This window comes from Prenolepis imparis, unplaced genomic scaffold, assembly GCF_030444845.1.
Source record: "Prenolepis imparis isolate NDT839.2.m4 unplaced genomic scaffold, iyPreImpa1.0 SCAF_11, whole genome shotgun sequence".
In the NCBI taxonomy this organism is placed as follows: Eukaryota; Metazoa; Arthropoda; class Insecta; order Hymenoptera; family Formicidae; genus Prenolepis; species Prenolepis imparis.
This window is the reverse complement of record NW_028141169.1, coordinates 128281-148067: the sequence shown is the minus strand read 5'-3', so window position 1 is coordinate 148067 and position 19787 is coordinate 128281. Positions and strand designations below refer to the sequence as shown.

General features: G+C 36.3%; 1 protein-coding gene across 1 annotated transcript in view; it reads right to left on the bottom strand.

Annotated features, from left to right (window-relative positions):
• Sog (chordin short gastrulation) overlaps positions 1 to 19489 on the bottom strand; it is a 32491-nt gene extending 13002 nt beyond the window's left edge. Inside the window, exons 1-2 of the mRNA XM_083050214.1 lie at positions 19236 to 19489; positions 399 to 502 (exon numbers count right to left, since the gene is read on the bottom strand). Of these exons, the coding sequence (XP_082906340.1) occupies positions 399 to 502; positions 19236 to 19365 (234 nt within the window). The 5' untranslated portion in view covers positions 19366 to 19489. The remainder of the gene's footprint in view (positions 1 to 398; positions 503 to 19235) is intronic.
• Between the last annotated feature and the right edge of the window lie 298 nt (positions 19490 to 19787).

Below are 19787 nucleotides of genomic sequence, written 5' to 3'. Positions count from 1 at the left end.
AAGCAGTGGTATCAACGCAGAGTACTAGTTCTTATAAACATGGGTTTAAAAATGAAAATTAGCACCCCCCCCCCATATCTCCTTCTCAAAGTCGGATCAAATTGTCAAAATCACATAAAAATGGTTTCATGTGTAAAAGGTCACTATTAATTATTACACTGCAAAATTTCAATGATCTGTGAAAGTCTCCGAGAGCTAATTTTTCGATTTTCCCCCCAACTTTAGGAGGCTATAACTCAGAGGGAAAGCATTTTTGGATCCATGTTTATACGAACTTTTTTTCTTATTTTGACCCCTAGAATACGCCCTTAAAATCTCCGACATAGTTTTAGAAACACCCTGTATATCATATACACTTTTCATGCAAATATGACGCGAGCTCACTGTATTTTACATACCGGTATACACTCGCATTTGATACAATACATGATTCCAAAAGGCGGTCCTAAATCCGCAAACCATACTGAGCCTAGTTCGCGGATCTGCTTGCCAAAAGTGCATTCTGAAACAGAGGAAAATAAAAGAGATTAATAATATTATCTAATATGTCTAATAATATTACAAATACAAATTGTATAAATTAAAATATCGTCCTATTTAATGCACAATTTATCGATTAATCGTATTACTATTAAAATAAATTTGTATTTCGCAATTAAGAATATATTATTAGGTTGCGAATACGTGTATACACACATATATGCATTTCTTTTTTTTCTTTTTTTAATATTATTAAAATAAAAGAAGAAAAATGTATGTATATGTATATATTCCAGGTGTGGGAAAAAAATTTGCTTCGTCTACACTTTGCCGATACTACCGTCATTGACGAATAAGGCGCAATTTGACGCGGGTATAACGTAATACGTTTGGCATGTGCATGAGCTGTATACGCATATTCATTCGCTTTTATCGATTATATGCGTAGCGTTCTTTAAACCATCGTCGAATGAGATATGGTCAACAACGCAATTTTATTCCAACTGTAGCTATTGTTTACAAATACCGTACGCAACAGATTAAATCGATGTCATCATAGTGACACAGTGGTAGGAATCTCTTGATGCTCAATCACTATTGAGATGTGTGTATACACGCGGATTTTTACAACTACATATATCGAGATGTGTAAATTAAAAAAAAATACAGATAAGAATTTCTTCAATTAAACAAGCTGATAATAACTAGCAAAAATTCAATAATATATATATATATATATATATATATATATATATATATATACTATAATATTAAGCTAATAGTAATAGCATATAGTCGCAATTTTTTTTTAATGATATAATTCCTTAAGTCTCATCTTCAAGAAAAGGAAACGAAAGCTATCAAGAAGAATCTCATTGCCTTACACTGGCGCGTGCTATTCTCTCCTTTCCACGTAAAAATAAATACGGACCTGAAGGCACGGCTCTAAAAATAACAGAATTGTTTTCGTCGTGAGTGTGTATTATGCACGCTCATGTATTTCGCGGTGTTCTTATTTTTGCCGAACGACTGTAAGGCGATGCAGTTTTTCTTAATTCATAGCCTAATTCATGATCAATCGCTGAAATTGGGGCGGGCTTGTATTAAAATTGCTTATAAAAGTACACGTGACATTTTTATGTATGTATTTTATTCGTTTTGTCTTGAAAAATAGAAAACCAATTTGTGTGTATCTATACCATTATGTAATTCTTAAAACTAAAACAACTCCTATTTATTTACAATGAGCAATAAATCGGGATTAACAGGTGAATGAATTAATTGTTTATACATGTAGATGTGCATATATACCTGGTGCATGTACGCATCTACATATATGCATACGTAAAAGAGAAAGAGAAAGAACCCCGCACTAATCATATAAAAAATCTATCCCGGTAATATCAATTGGTTTTTTCATATGTTGTAGCTTATGACTTACTGAACAAAAGATGTAATGGGAACAAAGCTCAATAATGGACAGTTATCGAGTTATAACCAGTCAAACACAAAAAATTCAGGCTGCCGAATAGTCAAATCTCGGAAAGTATTGATTTTTTGGAAAAATATTTGAAACAAAAATAGTAGGGTTTTACAAAACCTGTTAGCTGGTGACATTATTTTTGAATTTTGAATGACCTTGAAACCTTATCTCTGCTGTGACACACAAAGATTTTTGTGGAAGATTTTTGTTCACGGAGCTTTTCAAGGTCAATCAAAATTCAAAAATAATGTCACCAGCTAACAGATTTTGTAAACCCCTACTATTTTTGTTTCAAATATTTTTCCAAAAAATCAATACTTTCCGAGATTTGACTATTCGGCAGCCCGAATTTTTCATGTTTAACTGGTTATAACTCGAAAACTGTCCATTATTGAGCTTTGTGCCCATTACATCTTTTGTTCAGTAAGTCATAAGCTACAACATATGAAAAAACCAATTGATTTTACCGGGATAGGTTTTCTATATGATTAGTGCGAGATTCTTTGCAGGCTTTCCATTCTATTCTATTATCGCTAATCAAAAATTATCATAAAGAGGAGAGAGAGAGAGAGAGGGAGAGAGGGAAAAGGAGAAAGTGGGGGGAGGGGAGAGAGAGAGAGAGAGAAAGAGAGAGAGAGGGAGAGGGAGAGGGAGAGGGAGAGGTAGAGGGATTGATTGATTGATTGATATTTATTAGCTTTCTCAGCTATTTGTAAAATACAAGTCTAATTTACATTAATTACAATATACTCCTTTAACTCTCGCTTAAACGCTTCCAGTTCTTCGATTCGTCTTATTTCAGCTGGTAAGGCATTGTACATTTTCACTCCCTCATAAAACATACTCTTCTGTGCACTCGTTGTTCTACGAAACTGTACCACAATGTCCCCAGCTTGCCGTGTCTGTCTTTCATTCTCTTTTCCCACTATTGTTAACTTATTTCTTAATTGATCCGGTAACATATTCTTTAAAATCTTAAAGATAAATATACACACATTATAATTCAGCCTCTGTCTTATGGACATAAACTGCAGCGCTTGCAGCATACTCTCCACTTTGGTATATCTATCACATTGCAATATGACCCTCATGGCCCGGTTTTGCGCTTTTTGCAATTCATTCAGTTGTGTTTCTCCCATATCAATTAACAGCGTCGCACAATACTCAAAGTGAGGCGCTATGATTGACTTATATATAATACATCTAGTGTATGCCGATATGTAGTTACCTATTCTATTTAAAAAACTCACTTTTTTCCCTATTTTCTTTAGCATATAATCACAGTGGTCCTTAAATCTTAACCTATCGTCAATAATTATGAGAGGGAGGGGGAGGGGGGAGGGAGGGGGAGAGAGGGGGAGAGAGGGGAGGGGGAGAGAGAGAGAGAGAGAGAGAGAGAGAGAGAGAGGGGAAACAAACCTGATTACGAATTAAAGACAAAAAATGCAGAAGTTTTGCACGAGATCGTTGCACTGCGCGCGCTAAATCATTGTCGCGGTCTTAAGTAACTATATACTAATCTCCGAGAAAGTTACGTTATCAAGTTATTTTATCAAAAATATCGAGTCACGCGGTATAGAATATAGAGTACCATAAAGTAAATCGTACCAATTTTCTCTCCCCCCCCCCCCCACGGATAACATTGATGTAATTGATTTTATAGTTTTGCCTTGCATCGCGAGACTTTCTCACGCGTGCAACGCGACATGTACAATCTCTTTAATATATATTTAAAAAAAAAATTGAAGGGTCTGAATAGCTCAGATGGTCAGAGCAGTCGCCCGGCAAGCGAAAGGTCTCGGGTTCGATTCCCGATTCAGCGACTTTTGGATCTATATTTTTCTCGCCTATAATTCTGTAGGGGGGCTAGAGGGGATTCGGGAAATTAAATCTCGAATTGAGATTATTCTCAAATAAAGTCTTGGCATAAGTACCAAGCAAAATTTGTGCCTCGTGCACAATGAATTAAATTCCAACGGAAAAAATTAATTTCATTGGAAGCATACGTACTGACATCCACGTTTGGCTCGCATAGCCAATGTAATTTTCAATATTTAAAAAATTTATGGATAGTTTTTTTATTCTTCATCTCTTTATGGAACTTGATTTCTTTCAGACATGATACATAATATAAAAGTAAATAGATAAATAAACAAAAGCAGTTTCAGTTTTGACATCAGGAAGAAGTGAGACACGCGTAATCAGAGATTTTAGTGAAATTAACAAAGAAAACGGACATATATTTATCATTCTTCTATCGTACGTGTTTATGTACAAGTTTACCATATATCCGTGACAAATATGACCATCATCATGAAATGTTATTTCGATTTTGTACTAGTCGAATAATCACAATCAATGATAGATCTTGGGAATTATAATATAGAGGCGGCCCATTTTATTTTCGTTTACATATATATATATATATATATATATTTCTTAATCACATAGACTCGTATAAATAGATTGCGCACTCCCATTAAAAATTCAAAGGCAACATTAGCAAGAGAAGACAATAGAGATTTTGATATTTTCCTTGTTCGATTGTGTAATCGATGGGGAGAAAAAAAAGAGAAAAGAAGCGATATTTCGCTTCACACTTTTTCACCCTTTTATAGATCATCCCTTCCCAGAGTATTATCGCATTATGCGATAGAAAAAGCATTTAATCACAAATATATCTGTGTTCTTTTTTCTTATCATCTGTTGTCGCATAAGAGTGTGCAGTCTATTCATACAAGTTGCAATTTATCCGCACGCACTATCCACCAACGGGTGAAAAAAAACAAATTTCTCCATATATATCCCATTATATGTATACCCTGTTGTACCATCTATCCTACAGAAGTATATATGATTAATTATTAATTTCAATTGTCCGTAGCTTAATATGAAACCTAACCGAATATTTAAGTGTCTAACATAATTAAACGATTATTATATAATATTTCAATTATGCATTTGAGAAAAAATGTTTAAATTGCAATTATAATTCGTAAATTGTTATCAAACGATATTTGAAGATGATGATTAACAATAAGATTCGTCTACGGTCTACGACGATCATTTCGGCATTTGGGCCGAATTGGATTTTGTGCCGCATCAAATGAAATGAAAGACGAGATGAGATATTTAATGCTTAAATCGCGGATGCGCGTTTAAAGCATATATCGATTTTCCAAACTGATTGAAACAAAACTCGCGTGCGAACGCGCACGCATCTACATATGTATATGTATACATATATTTTCATTGCGCTGCCATAAGTACGTCTTCGCTCACGATAATGTAAATAATGCGAGCGTGGAAAAGATCATGTGCGCACACATTTACAGACATCGGAATACACTACTAAACCATAATCCGCAAAGCGGTTAAGTGAATGGCAAACATGTGCCATATCTTTCATTTTTCGCTTTTCCTCCCTCACACATTCTCTCCTGTATCTTTCTTACGTTGGATAGATTTACGAATGTGACGCCTATTCTCGCCGTTCGTTTCTTCCTCTCGTTCTTTCTTTTCGGCATCTATCCTCTCGTCTCGTCTCGTCTCGAGTTTCACATCACCTTTAGCATCGCGCCCGTCTCATCGTAACATTGCGATGCGAAGCGCGTACATAAGACGGTTATCCTATTGCATCTCATAATGGAGAGAAATGAAAAAGACTGACAAAAACAAAAGCACCGGGTTTCTTTGCGAAACTCAACAATCTTTAGAAACACGCAAAGCCGATTTTTATTATTTGCTCCAAATTGGTCTTGCTTTCTTTTCTGAATAAACTTCCGAATGACCCCTGCTTCCGATCGACCTGAAATTTTACAGATAAGTTGTTTTTGATGTAAGAAATAAAATAAATGTGGTCCCAACTTCGGGAAATAAAAATTGACACTACCAAAAAACTAGACATATAAGTCTGGGTTGAACCTCGCTTCCCGTGGAAAGTTGCAACCTATGTGGAACCTCGCTTCGCGTGGAAAAGTGTATGCGTAGACACAGTGGGTTCCGCCCCCCCTGCGGGGGGCTCCACTACCAAAAAACTAGACACATAAGTCTCAGTTGAACCTCGCTTCGCGTGGAAAGTTGCAAACCCATGTGGAACTACGCTTTGCGTGGAAAAGTGTATGCATGAAGGCAGTGTATTCCACTCCCTCTGCGAAGGACTCCACTCTCCCTCGGGAAATTAGACACTTTAGTCGATAAGTGCTGTTATAAATTTTTTTTTCATTTCCCGAAGTTGGCAGCACACGCACTTTATTCCTTACATCAAAAACAACTTATCTGTAAAATTTAAGGTCGATCGGAAGCAGGGGTCATTCGGAAGTACACCTAAAATTACTCGATTTTTCTATACAGGGTGTTACAAAAGCATCGGATTTGCTTAGCACCATGCGATAGAGAATGAAAATCTAAGAAGATTTTTCCTCAACGAAAATGTCGAGGGAGGTCATCATTTTTTGCAAGTTCCCAATTTTTGCCATCATATATCTTAGTAACTAAGCCTTAAATTAAAATTCTATTAAATTAAACTCGACTGAAATTAACTGAAGAATGCAGTTTTGTTAATATTTTAATTCCATAAAGTTTATTTTGCGAAAAGCCCTTCATTTTCAATCACTTATAACTCGAAAATTATTGATGCCTCGACATTTTCATTAAGGAAAAATCTTCTTAGATTTTCATTCTCTATCGCATGGTGCTAAGCAAATCCGATGCTTTTGTAACACCCTGTATATGTAGGTTTAAAATATATTTTCTTCTCTATCGGTGTTTCGATAAGTTTGTAACGGCAAATAGTCAAAACATTCGTTTTTATCCGCATTTTGCAAATTGAATAGAACATTATTAATAATGCTTGCACTCTTATAATCGATGAAACGTTTAATTTCGATGAGTTTTTGCCAAAACGTTATATACAAGAGCGATATCCACAGATATAATATACTATAATTACGCTAGATTTCCACCTCTGTGAAGTTGGCCCCCCATTTTTTTTAATTGAAAAAAATAAGAAGAGTTCTGAATGCCCCCCGAAAAGTTCTAGAGTTCTCTATCGGTTTTATAAATAGTTCTGTTGTTTAAAGTATCGAAAACACCATTTGAAAAATGGGGGGGCTAACTTCACGACGCCCCTCAATCTATGAAAAATTTAGTTTTTTTAGAGTTCTGAGAAGATTTCAACTAGTTCTAGAGTTCTAAATAAGTTTCAAAAATAGTTATGCGCAAAAATTAAATTTGAAAGTTTCGAATCAAAAAATAAAAAATAGCGAAAACTCGTTCAATTTTGGTTTTAGCGCTTCGAGTCTTAATAATTATCTTTAGAACTCGTGAGGGGCTATCCAGAACTCTCAATAGAACGTCGGATTCCCCAAAAAAAAATTTTCTCGGGTCGAAAATTTCAGTTTCTCGGATCGAAAAATTTTTTTCGGAAATGTGACGTTTTCTTCAGAGTTCTGGGTAGCCCCTCACGAGTTCTAAACATAATTATTAAGACTCGAAGCGCTGAAACCAAAATTGAAAGAGTTCTCGCCGATTTTCGTCTCTCGGGTCGAATATTTCTAAGTTGCACGGATCGAAAATCTTTTTTCGGAAATCTGACGTTTTCTTCAGAGTTCTGGGTAGCCTCTCACGAGTTCTAAAGATAATTATTAAGACTCGAAGCGCTGAAACCAAATTTGAAAGAATTCTCGCCGATTTTCGTCTCTCGGGTCGAATATTTCTAAGTTGCACGGATCGAAAATCTTTTTTCGGAAATCTGACGTTTTCTTCAGAGTTCTGGGTAGCCTCTCACGAGTTCTAAACATAATTATTAAGACTCGAAGCGCTGAAACCAAAATTGAAAGCGTTCTCGACGTTTTCGTCTCTCGAGTCGAATATTTCTAAGTTCCACGGATCGAAAAATTTTTTTTGGAAATCTGACGTTTTGTTCAGAGTTCTGGGTAGCCCCTCACGAGTTCTAAACATAATTATTAAGATTCGAAGCGCTGAAACCAAAATTGAAAGAGTTCTCGACGATTTTCGTCTCTCGGGTCGAATATTTCTAAGTTCCACGGATCGAAAATCTTTTTTCGGAAATCCGACGTTTTCTTCAGAGTTCTGGGTAGCCCCTCACGAGTTCTAAACATAATTATTAAGACTCGAAGCGCTGAAACCAAAATTGAAAGAGTTCTCGCCGATTTTCGTCTCTCGGGTCGAATATTTCTAAGTTCCACGGATCGAAAATCTTTTTTCGGAAATCCGACGTTTTCTTCAGAGTTCTGGGTAGCCCCTCACGAGTTCTAAAGATAATTATTAAGACTCGAAGCGCTGAAACCAAAATGGAAAGAGTTCTCGCCGATTTTCGTCTCTCGGGTCGAATATTTCTAAGTTCCACGGATCGAAAATCTTTTTTCGGAAATCCGACGTTTTCTTCAGAGTTCTGGGTAGCCCCTCACGAGTTCTAAACATAATTATTAAGACTCGAAGCGCCGAAACCAAAATTGAAAGAGTTCTCGCCGATTTTCGTCTCTCGGGTCGAATATTTCTAAGTTCCACGGATCGAAAATCTTTTTTCGGAAATCCGACGTTTTCTTCAGAGTTCTGGGTAGCCCCTCACGAGTTCTAAACATAATTATTAAGACTCGAAGCGCCGAAACCAAAATTGAAAGAGTTCTCGCCGATTTTCGTCTCTCGGGTCGAATATTTCTAAGTTCCACGGATCGAAAATCTTTTTTCGGAAATCCGACGTTTTCTTCAGAGTTCTGGGTAGCCCCTCACGAGTTCTAAAGATAATTATTAAGACTCGAAGCGCTAAAACCAAAATTGAACGAGTTTTCGCTATTTTTTATTTTTTGATTCGAAACTTTCAAATTTAATTTTTGCGGTATTTTGAGCAGAACTATTTGTGAAACTTATCTAGAACTCTAGAACTATTTGAAATCTTCTCAGAACTCTAAAAAAACTGAATTTTTCATAGATTGAGGGGCGTCGTGAAGTTAGCCCCCCCATTTTTCAAATGGTGTTTTCGATACTTTAAACAACAGAACTATTTATAAAACCGATAGAGAACTCTAGAACTCTTCGGGGGGCATTCAGAACTCTACTTATTTTTTTCAATTTAAAAAAATGGGGGGCCAACTTCACAGAGGTAGATTTCCTCTGAAATGTTAAACGTGAATGTGACGTATAACATCATGTACGCGTACGGACGTGGCTTTATAACGACCGCTCGTGTGACCGTGAAGCATCTTCCTTCATCAATATACCTGGATCAAAGAAGGGGTGGTTGGAGAGAGGGGAGGGGGAGAGGGGGGAGAGAGAGAGAGAGAGAGACCCTTATCTTCGTAAGGTATCCCAGCGGTATCACAGCGGTATGAGCGGTATCACAGATCACAGCTCGAGACGATGTTCGAGCGCCACTTTCACGAACGATGCCGCCTGTCTCACTTTGCTTCATCTCGCTTCATCTCATTTCGTCTCGCCTTGTCTCGCCGTGCCGTGCCACGCCACGCCTCGTCGCGTCACGCCGTGCCGGCTCTCGAGACGTTTTAGCGTCTCCGCTAAAAGCGGATAGACACGTAGGCGATGCGCGATGTCGTCCGATTATTTATGTATGCGTGAACTGCACCGCGCCGCGCCCCACCGCACCTCACCATGCGCTTATACCTTATACCTGATGGTGCGTACATTTACGTGCGACGCAAGTATGCGAACTCATTATTCAGTGTACATTTTATCTCGTTTTGTTTTTTTTTTCTTTTTTATTTCAACCTACTTTATGTTACTATAAATATCGATTTCAATTTCATTCGATTTCGCCTGCGAAGCAACGAGTCGAAAAACAGATTGAACAGATAATTTTATAGGTGAGATTTCTTTATACATTTGCCGTTATAGTTTATTTTCTTTACAGCATTACATGCACATGCGCGTGTACGCACGATGAGAAAACTCACATCTTTAAATTACAAATATATAGGATATATGTACGTATCGATGTATGTCAAAGTATCATCTTTCTCGATCGTCTAGGGAACTCTTAAAAGCTATTTATTTATCTGTATATTTCCTTTATGAGTGTATTATTTTATTATTTCATTTCAGCGTAAACAGCTTTTTTTAACTTATTAGCAATACTTTCTTTCTCATTTTTTTTCTTATTTTTACAGTATTTTAAGTATTTTTAAAGAATTAAAGAAACGAATTTTTTGTATTAAGAAAAAAATCGAAAAAAATACACGTCTAACAATAAGTTAAATGAAATGATGCACCATGTGCTTATATATACAAAGCATAAATTGTTCCAGTGTTGAACATATATCTCTGTAGATATGTCTGTACACTTACGTGATATCACGCACGGCTCAGAAATGCCGACCTTGCGCCTGTGACTTGAGTCAGTGCACGCGTAATGCGATGCATTCACGTTCGCCAAGCCTTTCGGCCAATCCCTCCGTCGGTCGCGCGACGACCGTGCTGATAAGCGACGAGGGCGGCAGCGGCAACCGACAACGGCGACGGCGGCGACCGCAAATCTACGACGTACACAGAATAACGTGTATACGTATACGTGACGCGCGCGCGATATGTTAATATACCGTCAGACGAAATAGGTAAGACATCTACATTTGACAATACGGTATCGTTTCTTTTTCCCCCGGCAAAGTATTTAAATTAGTCGTACATTATTTTAAAAAAAAAATTTCTCAATCCAATTAAAAAAAGAAATGTATAGGATATATGTATATATAGAGGGGGAGAAAGAGCATATCGAGTTTACTGTATTGGGATTATGCCAACACTCAAGCTTAGCTTAAATTCGTCAAAACTGCCTGACGAATAAACCCCGCTATTACGTCGACAAGTGGCTCATTTGTATATATTATTCCAAATTTCTCTGCTGGCACGTGTCAATGCTCTCCGTCGAGCCAAGAAACTGATTAATTCAGTTTTGCACAAGTATAATGTATCGGTCGTACGTTACGTGCGTGATAAACAAAAAATATATTTGTAAAAAGCATAGAAATTCTAGAGGAAAAATCATTTACACGCACATTATCTAAAAATACTCATCTTTCCAAGTATAATTCGCACTAACAAAAAATATGTAAATACGTGACGAAAAATATCATCGTATCCATCACAGAATCACTAGAACTACGAAATAATAAGAATTAGATAATTCTTAACCGATGATGTACCTATTTTTCCTTTAACCGGCTCTGTAATGCGAGAATAAACACACGAATGATAAATAATACATTACGTTTTGGTCTAGACAAGTCAGTTTGATTCGATTTATCGGAACGACGATCGATCAGTATTGACAATGAGAAGAAGGAAAAGATCTTCGCCGGTTTCGTTCAAGGATATCAATCGAAATTGCTCTTTTTTATGTGGTGTAAATACGCGCGTGCACGCAAGAAAGAGAGAGAGAGAGAGAGAGGGAGGGTGGGAGGGAGAAGGGAGGGGGGAGGAAGAAATGAAGAGATATCAGGTTTTAATAAAAAGTTTCAATTCATTATATGTTTGAAACAAAAATTCAACTACAAATTTAACAAGTGTTAATAGTGTTTAGCAGAGACACCGTATAAATAGATTAAGATAGAAAAAGAATCATTTTTTTTACCTCTGCCAGGATAATCTATACATATATATATATATATATATATATATATATATATATATTCGTAAAATCAGTTGTAATTTTGTTGGCGTGTAGCAATTGACATTGTAATCGACACAAAATCGAATACCGATAATTTAACATTTTAATTAGATGTTTGTTGTCCACGCATACATTTTTTAGCGACAGCAAATTCCATCTATTTAACCAAGTTTGAAAACGTCAGCACTCATTTACTTGGAGTAAATTTCCGCGGAAGCCTATTTATGTGATGATGATACTCTTGCGGTAGATGATAGATAACAAATGACCAATCGTCAACTGCAGTTCGTTGGCAAAGTATTCGACAGATTTCGATGATACGTCGTACAGTAATGGCACGGTACTGGTCCAATAATGACATAAATTTGAAAATTTCGCTTATAAGATTGCGTCATCTATGTCATTTCGAAAAGTCATTTCACATTGACTTTTGATTCGTCGGAAAGTTGTTACTGCATGATCCTGATAAAAGGGTAAAACATTATTAAAATAATCAAAAAGAAAATTTATTTTTAATTTAATTTTATAATCAGCTACTTTGCCCCGATATTTTTTCGCCCACACTTTTTAAGGAAATCAGAAAGGAGTTACTGGAATAAATAAATCTCGAATTAAAATTTTATTACTTGCGGTATTATACACAAGAAAAAATTTTTGCTCTGTGCATAACAAATCAGTTTCAGTGAAAAAAATTATAATTTTTATTGAAATCGATACATTATCAGCCGCGTTTATCAGCTCGTTGAAATTTAAAGTTGTATGAGAAAATTTCATATTGTAATTTTATCAAATTCACGAAATTCTAGACAAAAAAATGTTTTAAATAATTTAAATGATTAGACAAGGTGTTTACTATATACATATACATACATATATGTATGCACTTAGAGTGGCGCCAGCGACAACTTTTTCGAACGCTGTCTAGATTAAATTCATTCATGAGAAACGTTAAGTAACATGTACAATGTACCTATAATATGATGCATCTTATCTCTGTCGCGAAGGATAAGTCGAGATGGCTCGTAAAATCAGGACGAGTCGTCCCGTGCGAGATTTACAGGAAAAAAAAGGAGCAAATTAACGTTACGCGCGTGTTGTAATAAAACTAACTCGCGATACGATGCGATATGACGCGATACGATGCGATATGCGCGATACGAATGATATGACGAGAGCGCGATTCTCCAAGCTCTTGCGATCTACCAAATATAACGGCGTAAGTAGAGGAATAAGGAATACGAGTGACATTAACGGTACCGATTAGCGGTTATATTTTACACACTGCGCGCGGGATATCGATCAAGTAAAAATTTATTAAGGAGGATAATGTTGAGATGTTTTCGAAGCGAGACAAGTCTATCGCGAATCCGGGATAAAATTCGATCGTCGCGGTTGCGCGACGAGGCTATACGATTATACAATTGTATACTTGAGAGATGTATGTCAACACTTTTTCATTCAAAAGGGTTATAAGGTTTATAAAAATAAAATAAAATTTTTAAATTAATGTACCTACTTTACTCTGAGATTCGCATTTATTCGTTAAAATCAGGCACGCTCGAACTTTGACAGCGCGCGGAAGAAAGTGAAACCCTGACTAAATTAATAACTTTCGCACGACATTTCGATAACGAACCATGCCTTTCCCAAGGCCTTTCCTTTCACTCACCAAATACGTCGTTGCATAATTTTATTATTAAGCGATAAATGACGATTTTTGAAAAAAAATTTTACATTCGCTACTATAATATATCTAGAAGAGATAGAAATTTTTGTAGTTCTTGAAGAACTATGAAAATTGCCATCTCTCTTCTAGATATATACATATATGATGAAACCGCAGTAGGGGAATAGAGAAAAGAAAAGAAAAGAAAAGCGCCTTAATGCGGTATCATACGTATGCGTTAAAATGGCAAATACATATGTTAAAATTCATATATGTATATTGACCATAAATACATAACGAGAAATTTTGTCTCATTGGTTGGTTTAATAATTTTGGAAGGATGTACCGAGTAACCCGAAATAAACATTTTAAATTTATTAAATTTATCAAGCGAAAGCTCTCCTGTTTCTATTTCTCTTCCCATCTCTTTCCTCTATAATATTTCACTTTTCCTCTTTCTCTACAATTACTTCTTATCCTCTCTTACGTATGCGATTTGACGCGCGCGCATACGCCAAATTTCGCAGACCCACCTGCACGTTGTTGCATCTATAATATAGTCGCTAAAAATCTTTGTCTTACATCAATCGATTAATCCCCCTCTCATATTGGCATGGTCCTTGTAATTGTCCCGACATATATTCACAAAATAAACTTTTTTCTCAATTCATAACATCTATATATTCATTTCTGTGTAATCGATTTACAAGATTATATACGATCGCAAAAGGCTGTTTATTACAAGAAAATGCACAAGTACAAACCGCACCCATGTCATCCGAGGATAATGGCAACCTATTCTTGCGCATATCCTGCCGTGCCTTGTCCGGTCGGTTCTCTATGAGGTCGATGCAAATCGATCTTGGGCGATAAAAGGCAACATCTTGAGAAATCTCCCCTTATTAGGAGGGCAAATGCAACATTTTCGAAAAATATTTGTATATATACTTTGGCTTTAGACGTGAAGCTTTGCACTTACAATTAGTTTCAACTATATTACCATATCCTCTCTTATTGTTAGTCAGATTCTGCGTGCACCCGCGACAATGAAATAGGAGGCAGAGGGAACGAGTTCACAGAGAACGAAGGAGGAGAGAAACGAAGAAACCGAGCCGTTCGTCGTGGAGGTGGTGGTAAGTCGTTTTGTGTCTGCAGCTCGTCTAAATATATATACGATCCTCTCTTCGGCGCGATGTAGCCTTCCTCAGAGAAACAGGAGAGACACGCGAACTGGTCATGTCTTGATTTAGAGAAATCCTGTTGCACTTTGCGAGAAAGTCGAAAAATCGTGCAAACGGTCCATCTGATGGAAAAATAACCAAGCGCTCGCGAGATTAAACCACTGATTTGTTTCTTGTCACATTTATAACGTTTCTTTCTCTCGTTTTCTCTCTCTCTGTCTCTCTTTTTCTCTTTCAGATATGGCCTTTTATTTCATTTACCGTGCCAATTTTTACAAAATGTATAAATGTGCAAATATTCGATCAAAAATAATGTTCCCTTCTCATACAGTTATATATAAAGAAAGAAGAAAAAAAAAATATATATGTAATCCGATAAATGCATAAGAGATTCCTCCTTGTTTCAATCTACTATATATTCGCACATCTGTTTATATTATGTATTTGCTAATACAATTTAACACGCCAGGATGTAAATGTCGTTTGATAAAATTATGCAGGGAATTGTGCCTCTTTCTTCCCATCTATTTTCTTGTTTCCATCATAGATTATTGTGTAATAGTCTGTAAAATGTGTGTTTAATAAAATGACGACTATACACAAAGATTATGACATTGTAAATTCACGTCGCGCGAACTGCATGGCCAACGTATGCAGTGTTGAACGCCATCGTTTAGCTACTTCAAAAAAGGCACATTGGCTTCTAAACTAAACTTGTTTAATATACAACGGCTGCGTTGTCTGGGTGGCTGCAGCCAATTAGCCGCGAATCTTGTCGAACAGAGGATCGAGCGATGCGCTCGCGAAAGGAAAGGGCTCGATTGCATTGCCGCCACGTGAATAAGATCCATTTATGTAAAACTTGCAGACGTGTTATTTTTTAAACACGTGTATACAAAGTAATCTACCATCGTATGAAATTGGGTCGAATCCGAACACAATGAGACGCATAGTGAGCCTTTATCTCATCGAGTAGCCGAAATATCTCTCCATTTATCATTACTCTTTATCTCTAATCGCGCATATTAGAATTAATGTTTACGTATGTAAACAAAATTATTTTTAAAAACAATATTTGCGAGAGCACAAATATTATTAAACTGAAAAAGAAAAGGAAATATTTCTTTTCAAAAATATGATTGTCTTTAATGCGTTGAATGGCTTTCCTTCGTGAATGGATCAAACATTGAAAATTATATGGCGATCATCAAATGGGGAGAGGAGGGGGAATGTGTCGTATATAATGTATCTTATTTTGATCGTTTCTTTTTCGCGAATTGTATACAATTCATCATCTCATGTGCTATAAATCAAAGTTATCGATATAAATCTTAATATCGATAACGACTGCACTCATCGATTAATCTGATATTGCGCGAATCAATGGCTAATCGAGATGCGATAAAAGAGTGGATAATCGCGGAATTGATTAATTAGTTAATTGTGAATTGGCAATCCCTGATTGTTTGTAAAAAAATCACAAAATGATCACATTCTCCAACCGATCGCGTTTCTGGAGATAATTTAACGACACACAGAGCGCCGTGCTAGCCTTTCCAGTTGAGTCTCACGTCACGCGAATGACAATCGTAAGTAAACAACATGAACGTACTGTTCAACAAGGTCCCATAAATTCATCTCTTGAAATACGATCGCGACAAGTATTGGGAGAAATGTTAAACGTTAATTGTTCTCTACAATTCCAACAATTAAAGATTATCACAATACGTGCAATCGGTGCAATCATTTCATCTTTAGAATGATTGCATCTCAACTAATCATTAATTTGCGTAATATTGCAAAGTATAAAAAAAGAAAGTTGCCGATGCTATTTTTAAATTTATGTTATTAAATAGAGCGGCATATTGTTTTAATTACGTATTTTATGTGTGATTTATTTGATTGAAAATCATAATTTGTGAATTTTTGCATATTGCATTTCGCGAGTATCAATCTTTTATTTTAACTTGTATATTTATTTACTCATTCGTGTTATACAAGATAGATAAAAAAAATTGTCTTAAAATGCGTGCATATACTTTTCGTTAGCAAGAGAAATAGCATTATGTAAATTCGGCCACGCAATTTTCCAGCGTCTCGAGTGGATCATAACTTTGTGTAACCATTTGACTTTTGCCCTCTCTCGTCGTAATATAAAATAAAGTGCGCGCGCGATCGTAAAGGTGCCGTTTGCTGACGCTCAACGCTCATTTTTAGCGTCAAAAGACGTCACGTGACCAAAAATAAAGATACCAATTCGTCAATTTTGGTCACGTGACATCTTTTGACGCTAAAAATGAGCGTCGAGCGTCAGCATGAAAAGGCACCTTAACTGACCACGTTTTTGCGAGTACCGCGAAGCAGCAGCAAAGAACATCCCTAGCAAAAAAGAGGAAAAAGACGCGAGGAGAGGAGACGTTGAACAATGACGAAAGCAACTGTAAGATAAATCATTTCTAATTTTGTCAATTTATTACTATTGTTATTTATAAAATTAATTAGTCATTCATCTTTGCGGACTGACTAATCAGTTTATTTTATGTTTATGTCAATTTATATTACTCTAATCCCGAATTTGTATGACTCGCCAGTCAAGTGTAAAGAAATAATAATGGAAAACGTCATATTAATGTGTAGAATTATTAATTGCATTAACATGGTTTAATCTTGTAGCCTATAAAGAGCGTCTTTTATTATTATTTTGAATTTATTTAGAATATTTAGCATTTAGATGGCAATCATGAAATAATTTGATATCAAAGTGACATTGGCTCAAATATGTATATATACTTATTTACTTTTGACCTTGTTATATGAGAGTTGTTATAGTATTCTATACATTTACAAAAATTTAATTTTTTTGATATCCATCTGCAATATCTTTGAGTAATATTGCATGCCAATTATGATATATTTGTTTTTTGTTTACGATTCACTATAAGCGTTTTTCTCACAGACATTTATACTATATTATAGATAATAATATATAGATGTATGTATATATATACTAACGTTTCGGCCCGCGCGAAGCGCGGGCCTTAAAGCCTTTGTTTCATGCATATATATATATATATATATATATATATATATATATATATATATATATATATATTAAGGCTCCTTGTTCCTCGCCGACCATGTCGAAATCGTGACGTCAGAAGCGAGAAAATACACGCCGAAAATTTTTGCGTGCCATTTTTAGATAAAAAGATATTTTGATGAAACACAACTTTAGATGGCTTCAGCACACTTTTAAAATAGTCCGAAAACTATCCTTTTCCCTTCACCAGTTAACCCTAACCAATTAACAGCTGTAAAATGACTGTAATATGAAGCTCAGTCCGTCTGGTCTTTGCACATGCGCTGTCATTCCGCATGACAACGTCTGATGTTTCAATTATTTTACGGTTATTGATTGACTGTCAAGGGAAAAAATTAGTTTTCGGACAATTTTAAAAGTGTGCTAAAACCATCTAAAGTTGTGTTTCATCAAAGTATCTTTTTATCTAAAAATGGCACGCAAAAATTTTCAGCGTGTATTTTCTCGCTTCTGACGTCATAATCCAACATGGTCGCGGCGAGGACCAAGGAGCCTTAATATATAGATGTCTGTGGTTTTTCTGCAATAAGGTTGTTGGTTACAGCAACTCCTCTTTCCCTTGTTGATTACGACAGTACATAAATTGTCTCTAAAAGCTGGCTTATTAGTGAGTAACATAAAACGTGTGAAATCAAAGAAGGAAATTAACATTTTATAATCGTAGAATATTTGCAGATTAATAACAGCTATTTATTAAATGGAGCTTTTGCATATTTGACTTATTCGGTAAACATGTAATGTGTAACATTAATCGATTTGTACGATTATATCGGTGCAGCTGTTATTGTCGTCTATAAAACATGGTACAATAATATTTGTCGTATGAAATGATATAATAATCGTCTGATACATATATGTATATGACGCAATTTTTTTTCAAGTCAAAGTACATAAAGCTTTGATGTTTCGTTCTTTATGCACGCACATTTATAATATATAAATATGTTATGCTCCAATTTTGCATTTTGAGAAATTAACCAAAGAGGCAAATATAAAAAAATGTATGAAATTTAATATCGACAGCAACAATAAGTTTGTAGTTTGAAAGTGTTGAAAGATAAAATGACGAGAAACTTTGTCAGACGAGGTTGTCTTTTCATCGATTTTTGACATATTTACTAAATATCAAGTAGGATCAAGTAGACGTTTACACGTACACACGCATAGACGCACGGAAAAAGATAATGTTTTTTTTCTGTATAGAGCGTAGGAGTAAGCGGCATAAAAAAATTACGAAGAAACACGGTTTATATGGCAAAAGCCATAGTAGAATAAAGATAGATAACCTCGCATAGTCATCGCGAATCGCAAGGAAATGATCGAGACAACATTAACGCACCGATATATTCGCTCCGTGTTTCTTTCCCGCGCATTTCTCATTATATAAGATCGCCACGGCCACACTCGTAGACATGAGTACATATGTATGTATGTACGTATGTACGTACGTACGTATGTATACACGTCGAAGCACGTCGCGCATTCACGCGACCGTCTCTAACCTTTAAAGGACAAGAAACTGCTCCGCGAAACAAGTGTCGAACGCTCTACAGAGATCGAAAAGCCGAGGCCTTCCATTTGACAATTGCCGATCGATAAGAGTGGCCCGAGTGCCAAAAAAATACAATAAATATAAAATACATATGTACATGTATTTTAACGTAAACGGGATTGTTACTTACCGGCGGCCCGGTGTGGTCTTCTTGCCCAGTCGTCCTCTATCAAGGGTGCGACCTTTCGCGCGCGTAACGTCAGAGGACAGGAAGCGATGACGAATAGGATCGGCAAGAGTAGACCACTGTGAAAATGCATATCGGCGACACTTGGTCTCGCGCGCAACGATACGTCCCTTTCCTTTCCTTTCCTTTCCTTTCCTTTTCTCTTCTTCTTCCTCTTCCTCTTCCTCTTCCTCTTCCTCTTCCTCTTCTTCCTCTTCCTCCTTCTCCTCCTCCTCCTCCTCCTCCTCCTCCTCCTCCTCCTCCTCCTCCTCCTTCTTCTTCTTCTTCTTCACTGTGTATGCGTGTTTATCAGCTGGTTACTCTCTCATATTGTCAGTCCTGGCACTCGCACTAATGTTTTACGCATAGATGTAGCGCCTTCTTCTCTTCTCTCGCTCTCTTTCTTCGCCGACGTCGAAGCCGCGGCACTGATCTATTAACAACCGCGTTCACTGCACAAAACTTTCCGCACACACACGCACATACACACATATACACAATCTCATTTACTACGTA